General features: G+C 52.7%; 1 protein-coding gene across 6 annotated transcripts in view; it reads right to left on the minus strand.

Moving 5' to 3' along the window:
* Nucleotides 1-1,299: 1,299 nt before the first annotated feature.
* Nucleotides 1,300-25,117, minus strand: part of Brca1 (breast cancer 1, early onset) — a gene marked incomplete in the record, with an annotated part of 51,318 nt that continues 27,500 nt past the window's right edge. For 2 of the 6 annotated variants that reach the window (XM_013519228.1, XM_013519229.1), the window contains 12 exon segments: nucleotides 1,300-2,542; nucleotides 4,459-4,522; nucleotides 4,717-4,790; nucleotides 6,305-6,359; nucleotides 9,188-9,271; nucleotides 11,270-11,310; nucleotides 11,774-11,851; nucleotides 12,963-13,050; nucleotides 15,267-15,553; nucleotides 17,499-17,689; nucleotides 19,710-19,833; nucleotides 24,352-24,523. In XM_013519228.1, the coding sequence (XP_013374682.1) occupies nucleotides 2,331-2,542; nucleotides 4,459-4,522; nucleotides 4,717-4,790; nucleotides 6,305-6,359; nucleotides 9,188-9,271; nucleotides 11,270-11,310; nucleotides 11,774-11,851; nucleotides 12,963-13,050; nucleotides 15,267-15,553; nucleotides 17,499-17,689; nucleotides 19,710-19,833; nucleotides 24,352-24,523 (1,470 nt within the window). 6 annotated transcript variants of the gene reach the window in all.

Below are 25,117 nucleotides of genomic sequence, written 5' to 3' on the forward strand. Positions count from 1 at the left end.
TCTTGAGACAAGCTTCCCTAAGTTGTCTATGCTGGACCCTCCTGCTTCAGCCTCCTGAGAACCTGTAATTACAGGAATACCCTGCCACACCTATCTACGGAAAATTTTTGTTATTTTTTAAACATCCTTTTTCTGGGCGGTACTGAGGCTTTGCACTGAATTACATCCACAGCCTTTTTTGAGACTAGGTCTTGGTATGTCGCCTAGGCCTCCTGTCTTGGCCTCCACAGTGCTGGGATCCCAGGCATGTGTCACCATGCCTGGTTTAGCTGTGGAGCTCGGGCAAAACCTGTACCAATGAGGAACTTGAGGGTCAGGACTCATTTTTAAATGGGGCAATGAAAGCCACTTCCTAGGGCTGGGGAGAAGATGGTAAAACAAAGCCCGTGGGCTTTGCCCCCAAACCTCCCCAAGCCAGCAGTGCCAGGTGTGGAGCAGAGGGCTCTGCTTCCGTGCGGGGCGGGCCAGGCCCAAGTGAGCCAGGGACACAGAGGGTCCGGAGATCCTCTTAGTCACCAGGCCCAACACTAATCCAGATGTGGCTGCAACCTGGGTGTGGCGGGGTATGTCTGTAACCCCAGCACTCGGAAGGCTGAGGCAGGAGGATCCTTGTAAGCTCGAGACCAGCCTGGGCTACAAAGTGAGCTCAAGGTCAGCCTGAACTGCATGGTGAGACCCTGTCTCAAAAAAGAACAAAAAACATATGGCTGGAGGGTTGGTGGCCGTACACGTGTGCTGACCGAGGCCGCTGAGCCATGCCCAGTGGCTGAGACCTCCGTGCCCAGAGTGAGGTCACAAATAGAGGCTGCTGTAAGCCACAGGTGACCATCTGTTAACAAAGAAATAGAAAACGTAACAGGTGGTTAAGCTGCCTCTGTTACTCTAAGGCAGATAGGATCCACATCCCCATTTTATGGATGAGGGCAAAAAAAATTTTTTTTTTTTTCTGGTACCAGGAATCAAACTCCCGACCTTGTGCTTGCCAGGCAGGCGCTGTGCCGCTGAGCTAAATCCCCAGCCCCAAAGGCAAAAAATTTTTTAAAGGAGGGTCTGGGGTGTAGCTCAGAGGGAGGCCTGGTTTTGTCCCAGTGCCACAAAAAGAGAAAAAAAAAAAACAACCAACCTGAGAAAGCCTGTAGGCCAAGTCTCCAGAAGTCATTCTTAGTGAGGCGGGTGGCGCAGCCCTGTAATCCCAGCGTGTGGGAGGCTGAGGCGGGAGGACTGCCTGGAGTACAAAGCCAGAGGAAACTACACAGCAAGACCGTGCCCCAAAACACAAAACACAACAGTCATTCTTGGTGGAAGTGTTTGCTGCCACGTTTATTTGCAGTGTTAAAAGCATAATATTTACACACGTTTTACACAGTCAGGTCCAGGCTGTACACCAGGGCTAGGCAAGACCCAGTTCTTCCCACAGCCGGAATGCTTCCGGGTAAGGAGTTTATAAAAAATCTCTTTCTCTTCCTTCAGCAAAATTATTTATGAAGCTCTACTGCTCAGCAACAGGGAGCAAGGGGGAAGGAACTGCCTCAGAGAAAGTGCCAGCTCCCTCCGGGTGGGCCCGGCACCCGCACTGGCACCATGAAACACCTGCGTGAGAGCCAAGGCTTTCGGAGGGCTGGTCAGAGGGCTCTCCCTGGACCCTGGTGCGACTCACGAGGCCCCTCTAATTAACTGAGCCAAGCTCAGCTCCGTTCGCGCCTCCCCCACTGCTTCCGCCCACACCGCGAGCTGCCCAGGGACGGCCCCTATCGCAGGTCCCGGCAGGTCCCCAGCCCCTCCCACGTGCCCCCAGGTCTGGACGAACCCGGGTCCCTGCTGCTCCGCCTCAGCCGGGGACAAGCGAGGAGTCAGCCTCTTGCTCACTTGTGGGGTCAAGCGGTTCTGAATGCCTTCCAGGTGAGAAGGGACCACATTCTGCAGGGACTTCACAGGGACCTTTGAAGCAGGCAATCTTTTTTTTTTTTTTTTTTTGGTTTTTCTCCGGTACTGGGAACCGAACTCACAACCTTGCGCTTGCCAGGCAGGCGCTTTGCCGCTGAGCTAAATCCCCAGCCCCTGAAGCAGGCAATCTTTTAGGGAGCCCCGCGTAGCGGGAAGCTCTGCAGGCCGCTGTGCAGACGACTGGAACCAGGGCTGGAGCGGGCGGGGCTCCCCGGCCTGCAGAGCCCGCTCTTGCCCGCCTCCTCGGGGGCTGAGCCAGCGCCTTCGCTCTGACCCGCAGCCCCAGCCCCTCTTCGCAGTTTGGGACCGCACGCACCAAGTTGCCTGGTGGACCAGCGCTTGCAATGCTCCTGCCTCAAGCCTCCCAGGGTTCTGGGGCGACAGGCCTACGGCAGGGACACTGCACCCGGACAAGGCCACTTCTGAAGCACATCCTCTGGGTCCTGTGGCCCCAGAGCCGAGGGCGGCCGGAGGCAGCAGGGTCCGTGGGGGCCCCACGGGACAAGGTAGGCGTCCAGCTCCTGGCGCTGGTGGAGGGCCACGCTGTCCAGCACCCACTCTCTGGTCACCACTGGCACCTGGCGCAGCTGTTCTAGGGCTGGGGACACACACAGGCATGTCAGTGCCAACACGGGCCCCTCTGGGGCTCGGCTGTGCAAGTCCTGCGGGTTAACCTGGGGGAGCCCCAGCGTTACCCCGGGAAGCTGAGGGCAATGCCTGGTGAGGGCCCAGCCCCGGGCAGCAGGGTTGGCATGGCTTCATCTCGGCTGACCGAGAAGCCACCGCCAAGAGCCAAAGGGCATCACAGTGCCAGGATGTGGAAAACGTCCTCAGGAAAAAAACAGCAGCACGCTGAACACAGGACACACACGCAGGGAAGAGTTTGACGGGGATCATCTGCACACCAGCAGGGTTATGGTGACCATTACACACTTTTTTTTTGTTTTTTTCAATTTTGTTTTTTTTCAATTCCGGTACCAGGAATTGAACTCATGATGTCGTGCTTGCCAGGCAGGCGCTGTGCTGCTGAGCTAAATCCCCAGCCCCGTGGTGACTATTATTATTATTACTTTTTGCTTTTTTAGGGTCTCACAATCTCCCTGCGTCAGCCTCCTGAATGGATGAGATTACATGCACAAGTCACTATGCCCGGCCTACTGAGATCTGTTTCATGGTTTTGGGCTAGACTGTATTTTCTGTGGTGAACATTTATATTTAACCCCCCACCAGCTGCACTGTTGCACACCTACAGCCTCAGCTGCTCAGAAGGCTGAGCCAGGAACATCTGCATTCAGGAGTTCGAGGCCCGCTTAGGCAATGTGATGAGACACCATCTCAGACCAAACCCCAAAACTAGCTGGGCATGGTAGTACACAAAACCCAAACCTAGCCTGGGAACCCACACCATCAGCTTGTTTCTGGGAACAACTGAGGAGCTCCCAGTTCTTTTTGTGATTTTGGAGTCAAGGTCTTGCTACATAGTTCAGGGTGCCGTTGAACTTGCAGCAATCCTCCTGCCTCAGCCTCCTGAAGGCTAGAATTACAGGCTTGTACCACCACGCACACCAGCACTTGGGAGACTGAGGCAGGAGGACTACTTGGAGATTTGTCTAGGATACAACAGTGAGTTCAAGGCCAGCATGAACTGCATAATGGGACCCTGCCTCAAAAAAAAGGCAGTGGGGGGTTGCCTGGGGATTTAGCTCAGCGGCACAGCGCCTGCCTGGCAAGCGCAAGGTTGTGAGTTCGATTCTTGGTACTGGAAAAAACCCAACCCCCCCCCAAGGGGGGGTGCAGAACCAAAACCAAGGCCACCCTAAGATGAGAAAAGGTTTATGAACGAGCTCCGTTCCAGAACTGTAAGTCGATCCATCTGCATCAAAGTGAGTTTTGTACACCCATGAAAATTTACAATTCAAATGCTTGTAAGTCAAGGACTTATTGTATTACACACACACACACACACACAATTTTTGAGACAGGATCTCACTATGCAGTTTAGGCTGGCCTTGAGCTCACTTTGTAGCCCAGGCTGGTCTTGAACTCAAAATGATCCTCCTGCCTCAGCCTCCTGAGTGCTAGGATTACAGGCATGCACCACCATGCCTGGCTGTATTACCTTTTTTTGAGGGGGGTGGTGGTCTTTTGAGACAGGGTCTTGCTATGCAGTTCAGGCTGGCCTTGAGCTGACTTTGCAGCCCAGGCTGGTCTTGAACTTCCAGAGATCCTCCTGCCTCAGCCTCCCAAGTGCTGGGATTACAGGCGAGTGCCACCATGCCCGGCTGTATTACTCTTATAATACAAAACAAAATCTGGGGCTGGGGATTTAGCTCAGTGGCACAGCGCCTGCCTGGCAAGTGCAAGGTCATGAGTTCGATTCCTGGTACCAGAAGAAAAACAACAACAACAACAAAAAAACAAAATTTCTTGAAAGGACATTCAGCCATTCACTTAATCAACAAACCCTGAAAATGTGATAGGCCACTGCTACTCGAGCCCTCCTGCTGCCCTTACCAAGGAAGCCGCTGTCCTCTGTCCAGGCGTCTGGCTGCACGACCACGATGGGGTGAGCTCCCTGCTGCTCCCGAAGGAAAGGGCATTGCAGTGTCAGGACTTTGGCAGTGGCCCCTGGGCCATGTGGGGATACCTCAGAGGAGGGCCCGGGGGCAAAGGCCCTGCTTGGAGGAATATCACACAGGGGGCCCTGGGCGCTCGCCCCCAGCTGGTGCAGAAGGGAGCGAGGAGTCTTCCCACCAGGGCCCCAACACTTACGGCGCCGAGGGGCAGCGAGGAGGGCTCCCTGACCACAGTTGCCCCGCACAGCCGCAGCATCCACTCGAGCTGATCTGAGGGCACAGCGGGGTCCTGTCACCCGGGCTGCACCCCTGGGACCCCTCCCCCCCAGCAGGTGTCCTGGTGACAGCGGCGTCTCCACCAGAGGCAAATGACGTGCCCCTCAGGGCCAGGGGCAGGTATGGTCTCACAGCCTTGCCAAGGGAAACTCCAAGACCCGATTCCCATTAATCTGCTAAACTCCTCGGTAAGACACACCCTCCCTGCATGACCACCCCCCGGGCACTGCCCAGGGCACAGCTACCACAAACCCACGAGACGAGGGTTATTCACCCAGCACCAGTGGAGAAAACCACAGCAGCCCGGTCAGGGCCTCGGCACGGCAATGGGCAAAGGCCACAGGCTGAGCAGGATCCTGCACCCGCAGAGGAAAATCAGGTCTGCAAGTGTGCCGCAGTGGTGCCCACTGTGAATCCCTGTGGGCGGCTGGGGGAGGAAGCTTGAGCCTAGCAAATTAGCGAGACCCTATCTCAGAGCTGCAGATGCAGCTCAGTGTGAGAGCCCTGGGTTCAATTCCCAGGACAGACAGAGAGAACGGGAAAGGAAGGAGGAAGGGTGAGAAGGCCTACAAAGCTGTCATCTTTGTGCTGGGAGTCTGTGCCGTCAGCTCACTTCTGGAGAAGCTGAGGTGCTCCCAGCTTTTTTTTCTTTCTTTTCTTTTGATTTTTCAGTCAGGGTTTTGCTACAAAGTTCAGGATGTTGTTGAACTCACAGCAATCCTCCTGCCTCAGCCTCCTGAAGGATGCAATTACGGGCGTGCACCACCATGCACAGCTCCTAGCTGACCAAGCTGAGGCTCACTAACACCTCCAAAAGGATGCCTTTGAGAGACCCGCATTCCCCCCCACACCAAAGCACAAAAACAGAGAAACCCTTGAGCAGCACTTGGAAATTTCACGGGCTGCACACTTTCAAGTCCCAAGCAATAACCAGTGAGGCAGGAAGCAGGGTTCCGCTACCGGGCTCCCTTGCTGCTCCTGCCTGCCTGTGTACACCTTCAGTGCCTAGGCTCCCCCTGGCAAGGACTGAGGCCCCGGGGTGGAAGGGGGTCACAGGCAAGCCCAAATCTACGCACACACAGGGCACTCGGGGTGCTGACCCAGGCTGGGCCCCACAGCAACCCCAACTGTAGCACCACACTCGCATCAGGGTGAATCAGAAATGCCCCAGAGCCCCCCCCTCCCCCCCCGCAGTGGAAGGCTGGGCAGCGCCCGGCACTTCTCCGACACACGGAAACCTGTCCTGCCCCTTCCTTAGTCTGGAGTGGACCACTGCAGCTCGGCTCCATCTGAGCGTACCTAACTCTTCGCCACACTTTCCTGTTTCGCCTGTGACCCCCCTGCCTCAGCCTCGCAGAGTGCCACGCTGACAGGGCTGCACACCATGCCGGGCCTGCCTGCTGCTCTTGAGAACGGCACAAGGCCTGCAGAAGACACCATCGTGCCATCTCGGCGGGAGGATGGAGAAACGGAAAAGCCCAGGACAGCACCCACCCCACGGCCCGTACCTGTGGGCATGTTGGTGAAGGGCCCAAAGCAGCAGACGTCCAGGCCACTGAAGATCTGGCAAGGAGAGACAGAGACAGGGGCAGAGAGACGCAGTTACGACAGGGAGACTCAGGAAAGACCGTTCCCTCCAACACCTGCCCCTGCCCTCACAGCCCGGCGTGCAAGACACCGACGGGCCTCAGCGTCTCCCTGACCGACCTGCATAGCAGCTTTTGTATCACTCAAGGGCCGAGCGTCTCATCCTGTCATCCGGCCGGCCCGGGACCCTCCTTGATGACCTTTACAGTGTTCTGGTCTTGTCAGAAACAAGAGGAGGAAGCTGGAGCCCTTCTCTGTTTCCTAACAGGTCAGGATGGCAGGGCCGACAGCCACCACCAGGGAGCGGCCTGACGTCGGGCGGACTCGCCCACCGCGTGCACCTGGCCTCCGTCCCCGACAGCCCTTCCTCTTCCCCTTTGCTGCTCTGGGGACGCCCCCTCGGCGTGCTGTGCAGTTTTGACTCTGGAAGTGGAGCCCCGTTCCTGAGGACACAAGCCCTGGGCACCCCCTCTCCTCGGGTGACCTCCGCCTCCTGGGTTGGCAGTGCTGCCCGGGTCTCCTGATGCCGGAGAGGCTCTGGATCTGCCAGGCAAGGAGCTGCGGCTGCGGGCACTGGGAACGTGGGGGACTGAGGAGCCCGGCTTCCTGTGTGACTGAGTCTACCCGGTGTCACTGGCGGCCAGGGGGCTACACAGCACAAAGGCTCACAGGCAGTCGGCGAGGGCCTGAGGACTTGGGACCGCTGGGGAGGAGCCAGGGCTGGGAGTACAGCAACGGCCAGCACGGACTCATTACGTAAAAGAAAAATCCTTGGTGCTATTAAAAATAAATAAATTTAAAAAAAGATGGACACCCCCTTCCCCCGCTAAAGTCAGGAGTCGCATGGTGCTGCCCAGGCTGGTCACCAACTTTTGGGCTCAAGGGAATTTCCAGCCTCAGCCTCCAAGTAGCTGGGACTACAGGCGTGCGCTGCCAAGCCCAGACAGACACATCTTCCTGCGGAGTCCTGGGCAGCCCTCGAGGCCCACACCCTCCCCACCTTCCCGCTCCACGGAAGAGGGAAGCGCCTGTGCCTGGCAGTGACCTGGCCTCCAAGAGACGGGAAGAGCACGTGGAAGCGCTGCAGCACATAGATGGCCAGACAGGAAGTAGTCCCCCGAGACACACACACACACACACACACACACACACACACACACACACACATCCTCTCCACAGCCAGGGATGAAGGAAGGCCAGCACGCCGTCTGCCTCCATTTTAAGGGAAGGTTCCCGTCAGCGTCCCTCCTGTCCCCAGCCAGCTGACGGGACCTGATGCTCCTGTGCTTTCTCCCGGCAGCCAGCTGGGCGTGAGCACGGCCATGAGAAGTCCCCGAGAGCAAGGAGGTGTTTACAGGCCACCCACCGCAGCTACGGAGCTGAGGCTGGCCCTCTACCCTGTGGTGACGTGTGCGGTCTTCAGAAGGTCATTCTCCTGGCCAGGCCCTTCCTGTCACTGCTAACCGGAAGGAAAAAGCCTGAGCACTGGCACTGCCTGTCGAGGTGTGGGTCCTGCCTTGGTCTGCTGAACCCAAATGGCTGCCCACGCTGAGCTGAGCCCACTGGGCGAAGGCAGCAGAGGAGGATGACCACTCTTCCTGCACCTCGAATGGTTACTGACAGGCTCAGAGGGAGGGTGGCTGACCCCAGGGTTTGGAACTCAGCTTTGATTTAAGACCATCTCCAAAGCAGCTTTCCTGGCCGGGTGCGGTAGCACACAGCTATGGACCCAGCACGCAGGAGGCTGAGGCAGGAGGATCACAGGGGTTTGAGGCCAGCCTGGACTACATAGTCAGACCCTGTCTCAGAAAACCAAACCAAAACCCCCAAAGTAAACAGGAGCGACAAACCAAAATAGTTTCCTTGGGAGCCACTTCTGCTGAGCTGCCGTGAAGGCCAGGAGGCACTCTGTGGGAGGGGGAGGGGGAGGCGTGTGCAAGAAGCAGACCAGCAGCCGAGCGTTCAGGGGCTCTGGCCGGACAGGCAGGCGTGGGCATCATGTGTGGCAAGGCCGGGTGGCTTCCCGGGGTGACTGCACAGCTGTTAGCACAGTCCAGCTGTGGCCTGAGGCTTCTGTGACCTCCTCAGACACCGGGGGCTGCACTGCACATTCAGCGTGGGGTAAGCCGCCTGGGCTCACCTCCCACTCTATTACTCACTGGCTGGGCACTGCACTCGCCCTCTCTGAACCTCAGTATGCTCGTATGGAAAACGGGGGACAACAAACCAGGCATGGTGGTGCCTTGGGTTCCAGCACTTGGGCGGAGGCAGGCGGTTTGCAGTTCAAGGCCAGTCTGAGTTCTACAATACCACATACTTCATCAATTTGTAAAATGGTTAAAAAATATTGTCGATCACTTAGAGCATTCATTGGCACACAGTAAACATTATACAGGTGTTAGCTGTGGGTTTGAACCCAGAGCTCTGTTCATGCTACCCCTGGGTATATCCTCAGCCTTTCTACTGTGTCTGAATTCCCGTCTTGTCAATTCACCCAAGGTGGCCTCAAGCTCGTGAGCCTCCTGGCTCGCCTGACGAGAAGCCAGGCATTGCAGGCGTGTGCCCAGCAGGCAGCGTTGATCACTCGTCACTTCCTGTTCTATGTGTCTCCACAGCTGTACACGCCTGGCTCACAGCTCTCACTGCCCTGTTGTCAGGAGAGGAGGAAGGCGTTGGGCGGCAGACTCACACCTGACCAAAGTCCCAGCTCTGCCACCTGGCAGCTCAGCTAAACCCCAGACTGGACCCCGAGTCACATGGCTCCTCAGCCCCCACGTCTCGGGACCGATACACACGCCGCTCACCTTCCTGTCCTCGGACTCCCTTGCACGCCTTGGACCTTGGTGGTTTCTTCCGTTGACCACATCTCCTCTGACTTCAAAACTGCGCTGGAAGAAACCCAGGCAAACCACCGCGGTCAGCAGAGGGCTTGTGACTGAGAACGAGCAAGTCGTGCAGGCAGGAGCTCCCTCCTTTTGGGGGTCTGGGGCAAGGGCCAGGACCCAGCTGCTGGGTCTCCGCTGTGCGGGAATCAACTGGCTCTTCACTTCCCTCAGACCCACGAAGCTGAATTTCCAACATCTGCCTCCTCTCCACTCACTTGCCCTGCACTGACGTGGCACTGCTGGCGCTGCGCTGTTCAGGACGTAACTGAGCCCCCCAATCTCCAAATCAGCGGTGCCTGCCCAGCTGAAGAAGGCTTTCAGATTTCAACCAGAGTTCAAAGTTAATTAAGTCAAAATGAGAAAAGATGCAGTTATTTCACCGAACAAATCAGCATCTGGGCTGGTGGAGGAAGAGAGAATGAAGACGAGAATGGGGAGTTTAGACCTTTGCAGAAAGCTCTGAAGCACATCTTACTGAAATTCACATGTTGCTAGTGCACTACGAAGAAAAAGGAAGTCAAGACCATGTCCACTGCTGTGACCAAGGGACAGGACACCATCTGTCTCCCACTAGTGCAGAGGGGAAGTCTAGTGACAAATCTGCCACCTGCCACAGAGGACTGATGTGTCCCTGGTCCTGTTAGCCTGGAGCTTCCAAAGGCGTCACCGGCCTGCTTCACCTCCTTGTCTGAGCGCCCAGGAGAAAGCCCAGCACCACATCCAGGACAGAGCTCCCGGTCCATGATGCCCCGATCCCCACTTAACAGCCCTGACCTCTGCTCTGCCTCGCAGGCGCAAGCCCAAGACGACCCAGCTTCCTCTGCCTGAGCCACCAGCAGGAAGGCCCCTCCACACAGAACCCTGCCAACCTTTCCTAACCATCACGGGCTCCCCATGACCCTAGGGACAAATCCTCACCCTGGCTTCTGACAAATCTTCCCTTATCTGTGACCTTCTCCCACCCCTGCACATAGTGCACCAATTCCCGCTCCTCAGCGGCACAGGGCTGGTTTTCTTTAATGAGCCAAGCTCACTCCTCGAGACCTTTATGCCTTCTGTTCTTCTACCTATGATCCCTTCTCCCTGGGGTGAAACCCAGTGCGTTCCTGTTGCATCCCCAACCCTTTCTATTTCTCTTTTTAAAAACTGGGTCTCGCTAAGTCATTAGGTTGACAGGGCCAGCCTCAAACTTGTGATCCTCCCGCCTCAGCCTCCCGTGCTGGGATGACTCACACCATGTTCTTCTCTACATTTTAAGGAAATTTTTTCTTGTTGTTGAGTTGAGGTCTCAGCAACCTTTCAAAGCCACCTTTCCTGGCCTGCCTGCCTGATGCAGCCCAGCCACCTCCCAGCCGGCAAGCCGGTTGATCTGTGCAGCCTTCGCTGGTACCGCATGCTTACCCTGGCTCGGCCTCCCCTTACAGGAACCTAAACCACACCAGAGCCGGCACCAGTCTGCTCACTGCTATGTTCCTAGGGCCTGGCATGTAGTGAGCGCTCAACACAGCCACTGAATCGAGGCTAAACAGAAGACTGGCCTTCAGTTAATTACGAACACCCTGAATAGTACACACAGCTTAAAGCTGCTTCCCCGGCGTTTATTTGGCCTGATCCATCATCACCCACAGCTCTTGGCTGTTCCAAATTACTCTCCTCCCACACTTTCTCTTATTCACCTCTCCGTTCTCAGTATCATGAAGAGCAACACCTCTGAAGGAACCCCATTTTTACACAGATGCATCTGCACATTAACGTGAGGTCCTTACCTGTGACAATGATGAGCAGCCTATTTTCCGGGTGCACGCTCGTTTGTGTCCCCATGAATCTGTGCTTTGGTGTATGATGCACCCCCCCATAGGACAGTTGCTTGGGAAGCCCAGGACAGACAGGGGCAGATGCCAGGGCAATCTGTGGAAAGCCCCACTTGGCAGGAGGGGCAGGGCCCGCTGGCTGGGACGCCAGGCCCCAAGGGTCTGACTGTGCGTCACTCCCAGTACCCACCTCGTCCAGCACCCTCCTCTCCTTCATTGACTGCGTCACCCCTAGAGAGATCACAGAACAAAGAGTCACGGCGGGGGTGAGGGTGTGCGTGGGCCTGCTCGGAGACGCGTCCAGCCGTGCACCAGAGACAAGGGTGGGTGCGCTCCGCCTCAGAAGCTGCTGAGCTGAGGCAGTGCCCAGCCACTTCCTCCCAGAGATGGAGACACAGCGGGGCCTGCAAACGATGCTGCCGCTGGCTCTCCGCCTGCTGATAAGAATGTCCCCATCCCCATGCGGCATTGTCAGGCGGATTAGGTTGTTAGTTATGAAAGAAACCCATTTCCCCCACCTCAACAGCTCATCACGATATGCATTAAAGATAAGGCTAGCTCTGTGTCACCCCTAAAGACCTGCGGGTAATTCAGACTCAGCATCAGCAAAAAGTTGAGGTGTGAAAGCGTTAGGTGTAGAGATGCAGTTCCGAGGTGCTGAAGGAAGGAGGGGAGAAATCATACGTGCACTTACAGAAATAGCTAACCACCCATTTTCCTCCTGCGATTCCCAGAAAGTACTTCAGTGTCCGTTCGCAGACCAAGTCAGCATCTGTGGAGTGAAAGACACTGAAAGATTAGAGAAAACCCAGTCAGAAAACACTGCTCCAGGAGGCCAAGGTGCCTCAGCGCCCCCTACGCTCAGCACCCATATGGACCGTGGCTGCGTGGCCCTGTCACCCGGGCCGCTGACCAGAGCCGGCGCTGCGGATCTTCAGTGCCCAGAAGGGGCCGAGGCCAAGGCAGGGCAGAGGGAACACCCACTCTGTCTTCTGGGGGCCGTGGGCAGCTGGAGTTCCAGCCTCTTGGTCGAAGTGTCAGCAAAGCTGCAGTGGGCACGGCTGAGGATGGGGACCCCTGCTCTGCCGGCCAGTAAGAGGTAACAGACACTATGCTAAACCCTGAGCCATCACTCTGACCCACCCTCCGGCCCCGCGTTCCTGCGCCTGGCGCTGCGTGCCCGGAGACTGCAGTCTCCTGCAGTCTTTCCTCAGCACGCTCTTTCCTGCACGAGGCTCCTTCCACGCGCAGAACCACTTCTGCTTATTTCCTAGTATTTCAAAGGCCCTCTGAAGAACCCAGCACCCTGCGAACACTCTTTGGTCTTACAGAGGAGGAACGTATTTACCGACACCCTGAACAGCAGGCTTTGTGCAAGCACACTGGCGGAGAGTCCGCCACAATATCCCTAACACTTTGTGAAGCTTTTTGTGTAACCGCTACAAAGCCCAATTCAATAATATGCTTTAAACTTAGAAATTTTAGCTCATTTTCAGTTCCAAAGTAGTGAATGCTATATTGCCTTCGAGTTTAAAGGCTGAACCACTTTGTGTTTAATTTGCACTTTAAAGCTTTCTTTTCACCTTTCATCAGCTTTGATTCAAACCTATAGCTTAACATATATTCAAATTCAATGACATTTGTCTCTGAGGTAACTGGTTTGTCATGTTCCCTTGCTCTGGTGCCTGGTTCCGAGAGTGTCACCCCGACCCTGCAGTCCCAACTGCACATGGTGGAGGCCTAGAGCTGAGGTCGCAGGCGGAGCTGGGCGCTCCAGCCCCACAGCGCTGACCAGAAACACACAGAACTACCCCGGAGCTGGCAGGGGCATGCCTGGAGAAGCACTGCCAGCGGCGACACAGCCTGTGAGGGTTGTTGCTTACCTGTCTTCATGACCACGTGGGTGGTCTCCTCAGTGACCAGCCCGCTCAGCCGCATGTGGTATTTTCTGGCAAACTTCTGCGCCAGCATCTGAAATCAAACCCAACACTGCATTCTCACCAAGAACAGTGGACAGCGGCAGTGGCGGACCTATGGCGTGCATGCCACAGCGGCTTTTATCATGGCAAGCCCTAAAAGGTTCACCAGCACGGGCTTAGTGTGTGTTATCCTAACTTTGGGTCTCCATTTTTCTCAGAAAAGGTACTTTTTTAAAAAAAATTTTTATTGAGATCTTATACATTTATTTTTTCATGCAGAATTTTGGACCAAATTGTGTGTTTTTTGTTGTTGTTTTGTTTTCGTGGTGCTGGGGAATGAACCCAGAGCCTTGTGCATGCAAGACAAGAACTCTACCACTGAGCCATGTCCCCAGCCCGGTACACCTTTTTTGTTAAGACTTCTTTGAAGTCTCAAAATGAGTAATTAACAAAAGTGATGTACAAATCTGAGGAAGACATCCTAATACAGTCTAACACAGAGCTAGCAGACATGATCACAGATTAAAATATTCATTTTGTCTTTAATGGCAGATATCATTTCATCTCCTAAGACAGTTTCTTTGTATAGACACGCTCCACTATAATTTAGGCTTTTCAGCCTGCATTCAGGAGCTGAGAGATAACTCGTCTGTACAGAAAGTTAATGCTAACAGGAAAAAAAATTATGTGCCTCAAAACCAAGATCTGACTTTCAGTTACACAACACTCAAGTGAAGATGCTTCTGAAGTCGGTGCCGAAATTATCGACTGTCTTCAGGAAGACTGGAAGAGACGCATGTCCCCCAGTGAAATCGCGAGGCCTCTGGCTATTATCTATTGGCCAAATAAGAAGCAGCAGGCAGCAAAGCCATGAGCCAGGTCCCCTGCGAGGCGAGTAACTGGGGGCTCCTCTGTGAGGGGAGCTCTGCTCCTGGGCCACGGTTTCCAGCCCTGCCGTCCTCACCGGTGCGCCGGGCAGCGCGCCACCTTACTGGTCAGACCGGCTGCAGGGCCCTGGAGAACGGCAGGAGAGAGGGGCTAGCGACACGCTCCCCCACACCCCTGCCCTCTGCCAGGGTCATTAGCAACTCTGAACTGATGAACTGCTGAAATCTCAGCCAGGAAACAGTGCAGTTAGAAGAGCAAAAGCTGAAAAGATCATCTCAGTGAGGGATTCAGAATCATGTGTAATACGTCACTTTCATCATAAATGAGCACCCTTCAGCAGGGCCTGAATAGAGCTCCAAGTGTCCTCCTCTGCCTGCTTAAAGACCACACAGAGCCAAGCCACTTCAAATCTAATCTGCGGCTCGGAATGGCCCAAGACAAGAAAAGGAGGCCACTGTAGCCACCTCTGAAAAGCTCAGCTCATAAAACCAGGGAGTAAGGAATACGAATTTTCAGTGGATTCCGGGAAAATTTAGCTGTGCGGGCAGGTGGTCGAATTATTTACACAGACGTAGTGGTGCAGGTGCCGGGCCACGTGGCGAGGACTGCAGCTGTCGCCTTGCTCGGTCTCCCGGTCGTGGGACACAGCGAGCTGCAGACAGCGATGCGGAGTCACGGGCCTCCGCCTAAGGGTGCGCTCCAGCACGCTGTCTCTCAGGTGTGGCAAGGGGCACCTGCTAGTGGATCCTGCTCTTGGTCCACTGTGCCACTGTGCTAGAGAACGGCACGCTCGCTTTGTTATGAGGGATCCCAGTCAGTACTGACAAGGCCAGGGAAACCCCCGACGTCGGAATCCATAAGCAGCCTGAGAAGAGGGCTTTGGAGGTTTTAACACGGGTGTTTCTCCACACTGGGAAACAATTCCCATTCCTGGCACAGGGCGCCCAAGGACATGCCAAGGGGGTGTTTCAGGGCAGTGACGACAGTGCTGGCTATCAAGCTGCTGCCTCGCAGCCAGCTAGACACACTGAGAAAGGCCGCTGTCCGGTGGTGCCCATGGAAGCAGCCTCGTTCAGCCGCACTTGCTGGGGCGGCCACTCTGATTAATAGAAGACAATTCTAATTCCAATTTGAAAGCTTTATGTACTATGCTGAAGTACACTTTTTCTAATATTTATCTCAAGCAAATGCATTAAAAAATCCATTCTTAAGCTTTCTTTAGATGCAAAGAAATTAGGAAGGGAAATGAAATGAAATGAAATGAGATAATTGTGCTTATTTCCTGGATTTCGCTACAGGCCACCTGTCAGGGGCACTTCCGGGAAACCATCTACAGGAGGTCAAGAGCCGGGCCACAGGGGAGCTGCGTGCAACACTCACCCACTCCCTGGAGGTCAGGCCTGACACCACCATGGACACTCTCCTGTGGACCAGCTCCTCTCTGCTCACACCTCCTTCTCTCGAAGCTCCGCTGGCAGGGTTAGAAGTCTGAGCAGCAGCTGGACTGCTGCCATGTGGTGCAACTTGGACCAGGGATAATTTCAATGCTGAGGTTGACGCTGGTGCCCCGCAAGTGGGAGCTGGCCCTGGGCCTCCATCTTCAGGGGCCTCAGGTTCCGGGTTGTCTGAGAAGAGGCCGTTTCCAGATTCTGGGTCAGAGGTGCCCACTGAAGGGAACAGGAAAGGGTTAACAACGATTCTGCAATGACCAGGTGCCATGTCTGCTAAGAATGAAAAAGCAGCAGGGGGTGAGGATGAGAGAAGAAAATGGGTATGCGCTGCGGGCAGAGGTATGGTGGCTGAATTCTTCTATGGACCGTATGGCTTCCTGTGGCAAAAGCTACAACTCGTATTTTTCTTTCAGTCTACAGCTTTGGTTTCAGAAATCAGCCTATGGCTGTGCGTTAGTGTCACATGTCTGTAATCCCAGCACTCCGGAGGCTGAGGCAGGAGGATCACTGTGAGTTTGAAGTCATCCTGGGCTACAGAGCAAGAGCTTGGTGTCAAACAAACAAACAAAAATTATAGTAGGTGAAGGTGTGCTGTTAGATAGATGTTTGATAATTTGATCATATTGGACACAGGTCATTTCTTAAATCACACTGTTGTAAATAATGTTACAGTGAACATATGGTTAAACTGAGCTTATCTCCTCATTTTTAATTTCCGGGAAAGGTAGAACAGACTGAAAATTATGATCCTATTTTTGTTTCACCATTGATGGTGATCACCTACTCTGCCTCATGAACCAGCTGGTGTGAGCACCAAACTAAGAGCAGCAAGGCACTGCGTCCGGAGCACCTAGGGACTCACTGCTCTGCTGCGGGTGAAGCCGCTGAGCACAAGGCACGAGATCCCGGAAACGACCCGGATGAGCATGGCCAAATATAATAAAGCCGAAGAGCGCCTTTTATGATAATGTGATTTTGAGGATTAATTAAAAACTTACTTTCCTGATTAAAAGTTTGATTTACAAGCCATAAAATATACCATTCACCTGAAGTAACTTATACAGTATAAGATACAGTAATTTACAGTCATTCATGAACTGAAGAAAGCTTGCTTTGGATTTGACTCCTTTTTCAACAAAGGACAGGCCTAAAACTTTATTCTAGAGCTTTGAACATGTTTCTTTTTTTTTTTTTGGTCCTTTTGAGACAGAGTTTCGCTATGCAGCTCAGGCTGGCCTTGAGCTTACTTGGTAGCCCAGGCTGGTCTCGAACTTGCAACGATCCTCCTGCCTCAGCCTTCCCAGTGCTGGGATTATAGGTGTGCGCCACCACGCCCGGCTTTGAACATGTTTCTAACCGTTGAGGTTGTCATGGTTGGTGTCTGGGTATCTCCCCAAAGCCATGCAGTCATGGGGCGGCTTCTACAGTTTATGATCGATTCACAGTCCAGTGTTGGAATTATCACTGTGAGTGCTACCCCCGCTCTGGGGCAGAGTTTGCATACAAAGTAGGAGAGGGAAAGAGGCTGCTTGTCACTCTTCCCTTGTGCTCTTGTTATTTTCTGCAGCCATGAACTGTTGCCCTGTGCCATGTGCCTCTTTGCCTTGGAGCCAGCCGAGTATGGACTGAAACCTCCACAGACTGTGAGCTTATTTAAACCTTTCCTCCCTTAATTTTGGGTGCTGGGTGTTCTGTCCCAGCAACAAGAGAGAGGTAAAACAAGACAGAGGTAAAACATTTAGAACACACCAAGACTTTCCAAAAACAGAGAAAGAATAAGAGTAATGATTTTCAAGTAAACTTAAATGAACACTCAAATTTTTGGTACCAGGAATTGAACTCAGGATCTTGCGCTTGCCAGGCACATGCTGTGCTGCTGAGCTCTATGCCCGCCCAAGTTTTTTTTTTTTTTTAAGACGGGGGGTCTCACTATGTAGCACAGACTAGCCTCAAACTTGCAGCAATCCTCTTGCCTCAGCCTCCTGAGTGCTGGTATTACAGGTGTGTGCCACATGCCCGGCAATACTCAAATTTTTAAAAGATGGGCTTGAATATAACGGAAGCACCTACAAGAGATCTGTCCACCTGAAAGCGGATTAGCAGAATAGCTCGTTGGACTCACAGTAAAACCACTTTTCCGTCAGAGTAGAGGGAGTGTTACCTGGTTCCTGGCTTGGCAGATGAGCCGGTGCAGCTGGACGCTGTGGCCCTGACTCCCCCAGTTCCTCCTCTTCCACACTGGCAGCGTCCATCAGCTGCTCCGGAGCTGGGCAGCCTCTGTCCCGAAGGCCCCTGGGCTCGCTGTGTGTGGACCACCTGCCGTCAGCCACGAGGGACTTGGGAGGCGACGCCCTGGAAAGCCGAGGGGAGGGGAAATTGTCACCACCAATGCTGAAAGGCGCGTCCGCAGCCTGCTCCCAAGTGAGGTGCAGGTGGAACAGCTCCCTGTGGGAGAGACGAGTGCCCGCTGCAGAAGCCCACACAGCAGCCTGGGCGCCGCTGCCACCTCCAGGGCAGGGTTCCTCCACCACAGCTCCCCACAGCTGGCAGAGGCGATCTCCGGCTGTCCTGCAGCCTGGCAGCAGCTATTAACTCGATCACCCACTGCCACCCAAATTCCACACACTGTTCTGCCTGAGGCCAAACGGATGCATTGGCGCCAGCCTCTTACGAAGACAGAAAGTTGTTAACGTTGGCGTCTCTGTACTCATTCTCTACCTGACTTGGCAGAATTTATAGAACTGCCCCTCTTCCACATCAGGAAATGACAGCTTAGGCCCGAGGGTGTCGCTCAGTGGGGGAGCGTCGTCTAGAGTGCAGGGGCCGGGGTCGGATCCCAGCACTAGTGGGGAAAAGCCAACTCTTAACTCCTGTTACAAAAACATTTGCGCCCAGCAAGCAGTTCCTTTATCCTTCCAGGCATTTAAGACTTTCCAAAACAAGGTAATTATCAAGGCTGGGGATGGGGCTCAGTGGTAGAAGACTTGCCTAGATGCATAAGGCCCTGGGTTTCAGTCCCACAAATCCTAGATTTGACAGAAAAGAAAAAAAAAAAAGATTATCAATAGGTTTAAAGGGGCTCATAGATTCATGCCCTGAATTAATTACTGGGTTCTTACTATGAGCCAGGTATTATGGGCCGGGGATCTAGCCACAGAGCCTGCCTGGTAAGTGCAAGGTCCTGAGTTCGATTCCCAAGAGCCAGGCATTAAGGTAAGACTGTGGATGGAAGACGAGCATAATCTGAATTGTTGTTCTCAAATTCTCATCGATGTGCAGGTTCCGGGACAGAAATCTCTCTGTGGTGCCTCTGGCAGGAGGAGGAGGACCAGGAACACTTCGTCTGTGTATACTTTTTGTCTTTTTTTTTTTTTTTAACTTTTTGTCTTTTTGAGACAGAGTCTTGCTATGTAGCCCTGGTGGGCCTTGACCTCACCTCACAGCGACCCTCCTGGCTCAGCCTCCTGAGTGCTGGGGTCACAGGCGTGCGCCGCCACGCCCAGCCTGTCTGTGTATTAAAATGGGCAGACTGCTCACTTGGCTAACCCACACCAATGAGGCGCTCAATGACTACAGATGCCAGATCATTTTATTTCTTGTCACAATGACGAAGCTAAAAGGTGAGCCTCAAAAATATATCCTTAGTTCTAAACTCAAAGGGCTTGGAAAAGATGGCGTGGTTAATTATTGATAATCTGTCACCAGTTCCAAAAGATAAACTTGGAGGCTGAGGCAGGAGGATCACTGTAAATTAAAGGCCAGCTGGGCTATAGTGAGTTCAATGCTAGCCCAAACTACATAGTGAGACCCTGTGTCAAGCAAAACAAAACGAAACAAACCCGAAATCAAATCAAACCAAAACTGCTACTGTCTTATATCAATAGCTATTTGACAATTTACACACCCTTGAACGATATTCTGAATACATCCTGGGGTAAATCATCCAACTTTTTCTAGAGGTTAAAAATTTCATACCGCTGGGAAGTCTGTCACAAGCCCCCAGTCCTCTCAGGTCTTAGCTCTATCTCATTCTGCCTTTCAGAAGGACAGCCCTACCCATACATGTCTCATGCTGGGGCTTGTATCTACCTCCAAAGCCCACCGAACAAAGGACATGTCCCACAGCAACTGGAGGTCAGAGACCTCGGTGCTCAAAGCTCTGCAGCAAATAGGGGAGGAAGAAAGTCTCCAGAGCCAGGGGCTGGGGAGTTAGCTCAGCGGCACAGCGCCTGCCTGGCAAGCACAAGGTCATGAGTTCGATTCCCGGTACCGGAAAAAAAAAAAACAAAAAAAAAAACAAAAACAAGAAAGTCTCCAGAGTCAGACATAAGCAAAAATGTCATTTCAACGACCATAACCTGACATTTCTCACCCTGCTGCTCCTGGCTCATGTTCACTGGTGGGACAATCTGGAGACACTTGGTACACGTCGGCAGAGAGGGCTGGGGGACTGTGGCTTCCAGGGTATTCGTTGCTTCCCTCTGCGGTTAATCCTGCTTCAAATGGAATGAGAAAACAAAGACAGCTGCTTTACTTTTTGGTCCTGGTAGCGATCGTGCTGGTGAGGAAACTGACTTTTTTGGTGGTAGCCCTGGGGATCGAACCTAGAGCCTTCATAAGGCCACATACCCAGACCTTTTTATTTTCATATAGGTTCTTGCTAAATCCCTAAGTTGCCTGGGCTGTGCTTCAACTTGTGATCCTTCTGTCTCAGCCTCCTGTGGTGCTGAGATTACAGGCATGCACCACCATGCCTGCCTACGCTGCCAATTTATTTATTTTTGTCTTTTTGAGACAGGGTCTTGCTATGTAGTTCAGGCTGGCCTTGAGCTCACTTGGTAGCTCAGGCTGGTCTCAAACTCCCAACGATCCTCCTGCCTCAGCCTCCCGAGTGCTGGGATTATAGGCATGCACCACTACGCCTGGCAGATACTGATTTTTAAAAGAAGCAATCAACGACTATCAAATTTTGTGTGCAAAAAAAAAAAAAAAAAAAAAAATTTTGTGTGCAGCATGGATACGATTTAAGCAGCAGAAAGAGCTGTGTGCGGCCGGGGATACAGCTCAGCAGCACAAGCGCCTGCCTGGCCAGCGCAAGGTTCTGAGTTTGATCCTTAGTAACAACAAAAAAAACACAAGACCACAAAAGAGCTGTGGTTGTCCCTTGTTGCTTTGTTGCCTTCTGCTTGCTATGGACTATTTCTCCTCTGCCTTGGAGCCAGCTGATTATAGACTGAAACCTCTACAAACTGTGGGATAAATAAACCTTTCCTCCCTTAAATTGTGGGTGTTAAGATATTTTGTCTCAGAAACAGTAAAGTAACCAAGACAGAAACTAATGGTAAAGTACCATCAGGAGAGGAAAAGCACAAAGAGGTTAGGGAAAGTTTTGGCATATTAGAATATTCTTTTTATTTTGTTGACTGATTTATTTTTGCAGTAGTGGGGATTAAACCCAGTTAGGGGGCCAAGGACATAGCTCAGTGGCATAACTGCCTGCCTGGCAAGTGCAAGGTCCTGAGTTTGATTCCTGGTACCAAAAACCGCAAACGAACAAACAAAAAAAACCTCATCAAAACAAACAAACAAACAAACAAAAAACCACCAAAAAAAAAAAAAAAGAGAGAAACAAACAAAAAAAAACCCCAGTGAGGGACTCACGCATGCAGGGAAGTGCATCAGCAGTGAGCCGTGCTCCCAGCCCTCCTCATTTTACTCTGAGACAGGGTCCTGCTGAGTTGCTCAGGCTGGGCTTGAACCCGCCACCCTGCCTCAGACTCAAGTAGCTGAAATTTCAGGCCTGCACTAGCATACCTCTTCTCATGCATTAATTTCTCCAAATATATGTGCTACTGTCTTCTAGGAAGAAGAAATGTTTAAACAGCAAAAACAAATAGCAATTACAAATGTCTTCTGTCCATTACAAAGTCACTGATGGCTGTAATTCACTTTGAGCTTTTATTAGAAAAGCTAAAATCCATAAGCTGAGGAGGAAAATTGAAACAGAAGGTTGTATTAATTAAACTTTTTAAGACAGTGGTTAGCGAAGGGGAAATACTCATCGATTTCCTGAGTTAATCTTCAAATGCACTGTTTACATTTCCTTTATGTTCCTCTTTCCTGGGCTGTGAGTTTCTAGGAACAGGACAGCTCCGCCCCAAGCTATCAGCTTCGACAGTAGGGCTAACCCTGATCCAGGTGTCGCCCTGCTCCGAACACTGAGTGACAACTGACAAAGGGTAACAAGAAGCTTCCAAAGAATTATGCCAGGCATTACTAATCACTAGAGGCTGAAGGAAAAGAGCGAAAACTTCATACACAAGTCCAGCTACTGAAGTCCTTCTGGGGCTGGAGATGGAGCGTGTGCCAAGCCCTGGGTCCAACCCCTAGCACTGTCAACAAAAGAAAATACACAAAGAGCAGGCAAAACCCGAACAAAAACCATCCCCGGAACGCGCAGCACAAGCCAGCTCGAGCGAGGAGTCAGTAACTCAAAAGAACCTAAAACACAGAGCAACACCTTCCCGCTCTTCTTCCCTAACCTCCACTTTGTTCTCTGAGCAGCGAGCCGTCTGTGCCTGCGCCGGGACGACCTGCTTCTCTGGGTCAGGGAGCCGCCACAGGCGCCCAGGGGCCAGGCTCCGGAACAGGACTAACGCGCTCGCTGAGTCCCTCGTGGGCAGGGAGCATGGTCTGAGCCAAAGATGTAGTAAACCTACTGCAAGCACTGTGCAGAGTGTGGGAAGAATCCAGAGTAAAGCACTGGGGAGGAAGGAAAGCGCAGCAGGCAATGATGAACCTGAAACACAGGACCCGGGATGGAATCTGGCTGTGAAAACACATAACCCACCTACCCCAACTTCTTCACAATTCCCAGGAAGGAGGCAGACGTTAACAAGCGCTTCCAGGAGGGAAACCTGCCCCAGGACCGATGGGCTCGGAGCTGTCTGACTAGTCACAGCTGCTCTATTGGCCCTCGGTCTCACAATGCTGGTTCTTGCTCTTGATGACAGGAAATCCAGGAGACGGTGAGACCTGGTGTGAAACAGCTTTACCGTGGAGAGGGACACGTGTACTTTAAGAGTGAGCACACACATTTGCACTGGAGTAGTAAGTGGGCTTGGGAATGACCCTCAGACCAACGGGAAGGGCTATGCTGAGGAGCGAGACATTGCTATGGAAAGGCTGCCATCACGTTTTTCCCTGGACACAGGGCCTTGCTGCCTTGCACTTGTGGTGAACCCAGCCTCCACCTACCGAGCTCTGGAATCACAGGTCTGCACCACCACCTTGGCCCTGTCATCACCTTCAACAATGCTGGATCTTAGCCGCATGTGGCGGTACAGACCCATAATCCCAGCTATTCAAAAGGCTGAGGCAGGAAGATCAAAAATGTGGGTTGCCAGCTTGGGGAACTTAGCCAGATCCTATCTCAAAATAAAAAGGACTGAAATGTCGCTCTGTAATCCAGTATTTGCCTAGCATGTGCAAGGCCACGGGTCCCATCCCTCACACAGGGAGGAGAGAAAGCCCACTCCTAGGTTGAGAAATCACTCATTCCAAGGAGGAAAGACGACAACCTTGAGTTGGAATTAAGTCAATACTCAAAATGTTTCAGAAACGAAGCACAAAGAAACAGTATTGTGAGAAGACACAGACCACACAGATGTGCACAGCCAGACAGCGACAGCTCCTATCTCGTGCTTTAGAATTGAAGCCCAGTCTGTCTTCAGAGCCGCTGGAGAACAGCACTGCACTGGGGATGGACTCGGGGCTTCATATCTGGGGATGAACTAAATGAAGACGTCGTTACAAAGACAGCGTTTAAGAAAATCATCTTGATGCGCTGCCATAGCAACGGCATTCCCAGCTCCTCCTGTGTGAGCCACTGTGTCCTGAAGACAGGAATCATGCAGATGCACTTGGGAATAAGGCCGCTGTGCTCGGTCACGGACAGACTTGAGTTTCTGGAAGATTCCCAAGGCCTCAGCTCCTCCCTGGAGGTCTGACAGGCACGGAGAAGGGGTGCTAACACTGAACTAGTTCAGGCTCTGTGATGGCCCACTTGGGGGCTGCAGGTCCCCCACCTTGCCGCCCTCCTTCCCCCTCAGCACTGGGGATGGAGCCCAGGGCCTTGGCACTGAGCTGCACCCCTAGTCCTTCTGCTGCCCAGCTTGGGTGTAAATTGGTGATCCTGTCTCAGCTTCAGACTGCTGGATTACAGGCATGCATTACCACACAGCTAACCTCTCTTTTATGACTACGTGACTGCTCCTATTTTTCATTTGTTTCTACACAGGGTATTGCCAGGATGACAGGTATGTGCCACCACAACCAGTGTTTTTCCCTTTTAAAAAATTTGCCTATCCTGGGCGTGGTGGTATATACCTGTAATCCCAGCACTGGGGAAGCTGAGACAGGAGTTCGAGGTCAGTCTGGGCTACACAGTGAGTTCAAGGCCAGCCTGAATTTCATAGTGAGACCCTGTCTCAAAAACACAAAAAGAAAAAAAATGTAAAGAAAAAAAAAAAGAAAACTTAACTAATGTTCTATCTCTCAATTTAAAAACTCAAAGTTCAGTCCCTAAAGTAGATTTCTTTCTATAAATCAGAAAACACATTATCCTGATCTGAAAAAAGCACTACCAGTCTGGCTGATGTCTTTTCTTTCACAGCTTTCTAAACTGATGAGGTTAGTGGCTGCCAGCGGCCCCCACGACCACAGCTTCTCAGACTGAGAAGTGCATGGCGGCCTGGGGGCGGGGCCTGGCATCTCCGCCTTGGAGGTGCTGTCAGATGATGACACTGATGGTCAGCCCAGGTCCCTCTGAATGGTACATTTGTCCTGAGCAGGGATTAGAACTGAGGCTCCCGAATGCCCGTGTAGTGCTTGGTAAATACAGCTGTGCACAGATCAGGGAGCGCTGGGATCAGGTAGTCACACCGCAGAAGGCAGTAAGGGCCAGAGCAGAAGGGTTTTGCTTAGGGTCCCAGCACATGGCCCACAGCACAGACCTTTTGCTGCTATGTGGCATCCCGGGGTCGGCAGCTCCTCAAGAGGGCAAGAGTCCAGCACGATGGAGGCAGAGGTGCCGGAGTGTGGGCTTCCATGCCGCTCCAACACGGCTTCCAGGTGGGCCATTTCCTGCTGCAGCTTGAGCAGGTTGTCCTGGATGGTGTCCCTCTGCTGCGAAACGAGTCACACTGTGACAAATGTGCCCCGAAATGGGAATCACCACATACAGAATCTTGAGTTCCTGCTGTCCACCCTTCATACCCGAGCAAGTCACCACCCCTGAAATGATTTCCAAATGAGGGTAGGGGGAAACAGCTTCCAGTCCTCCTACAGACTAGCTTTATGGTGATGGTCTTTGCATTGGTTTATTTTCTTTTAAGGCTAGGAAGTTGGGCTGGAGGTACAGCTCAAGGGCAGAGCACTCACCCAGTGTGTGTGAGGCTCTGGGTTGAGGTCCTGGGTTTGATCTCCAGTAAGGGAAACGAAGGTGAAAACAAATAAACAACCCACCACACCCAGCTACTGATATTTCAAATTAGCACAAACCTGTTAACATTTTATACAGGCTGTTTCAAATACCTGGCACTGTGAGATTCATGAGCCATTCAGGTTACTCCTTACAAAATTAGGTGTTTAGGAGCCAGATACGGTGGCATACACCTAGAACTCCTCCTCAGGAGGCTGAGGCAGGAAGGTCACAAGTTTGAAGCCAGTGTGGGCAACAAAGCAAAGCCCTGGTTCAACATGGAAAGGGCCAAAGTGCAG

The sequence above is a fragment of the Chinchilla lanigera genome, unplaced genomic scaffold, assembly GCF_000276665.1.
Source record: "Chinchilla lanigera isolate Chin_1 unplaced genomic scaffold, ChiLan1.0 scaffold00050, whole genome shotgun sequence".
Taxonomy (NCBI): Eukaryota; Metazoa; Chordata; class Mammalia; order Rodentia; family Chinchillidae; genus Chinchilla; species Chinchilla lanigera.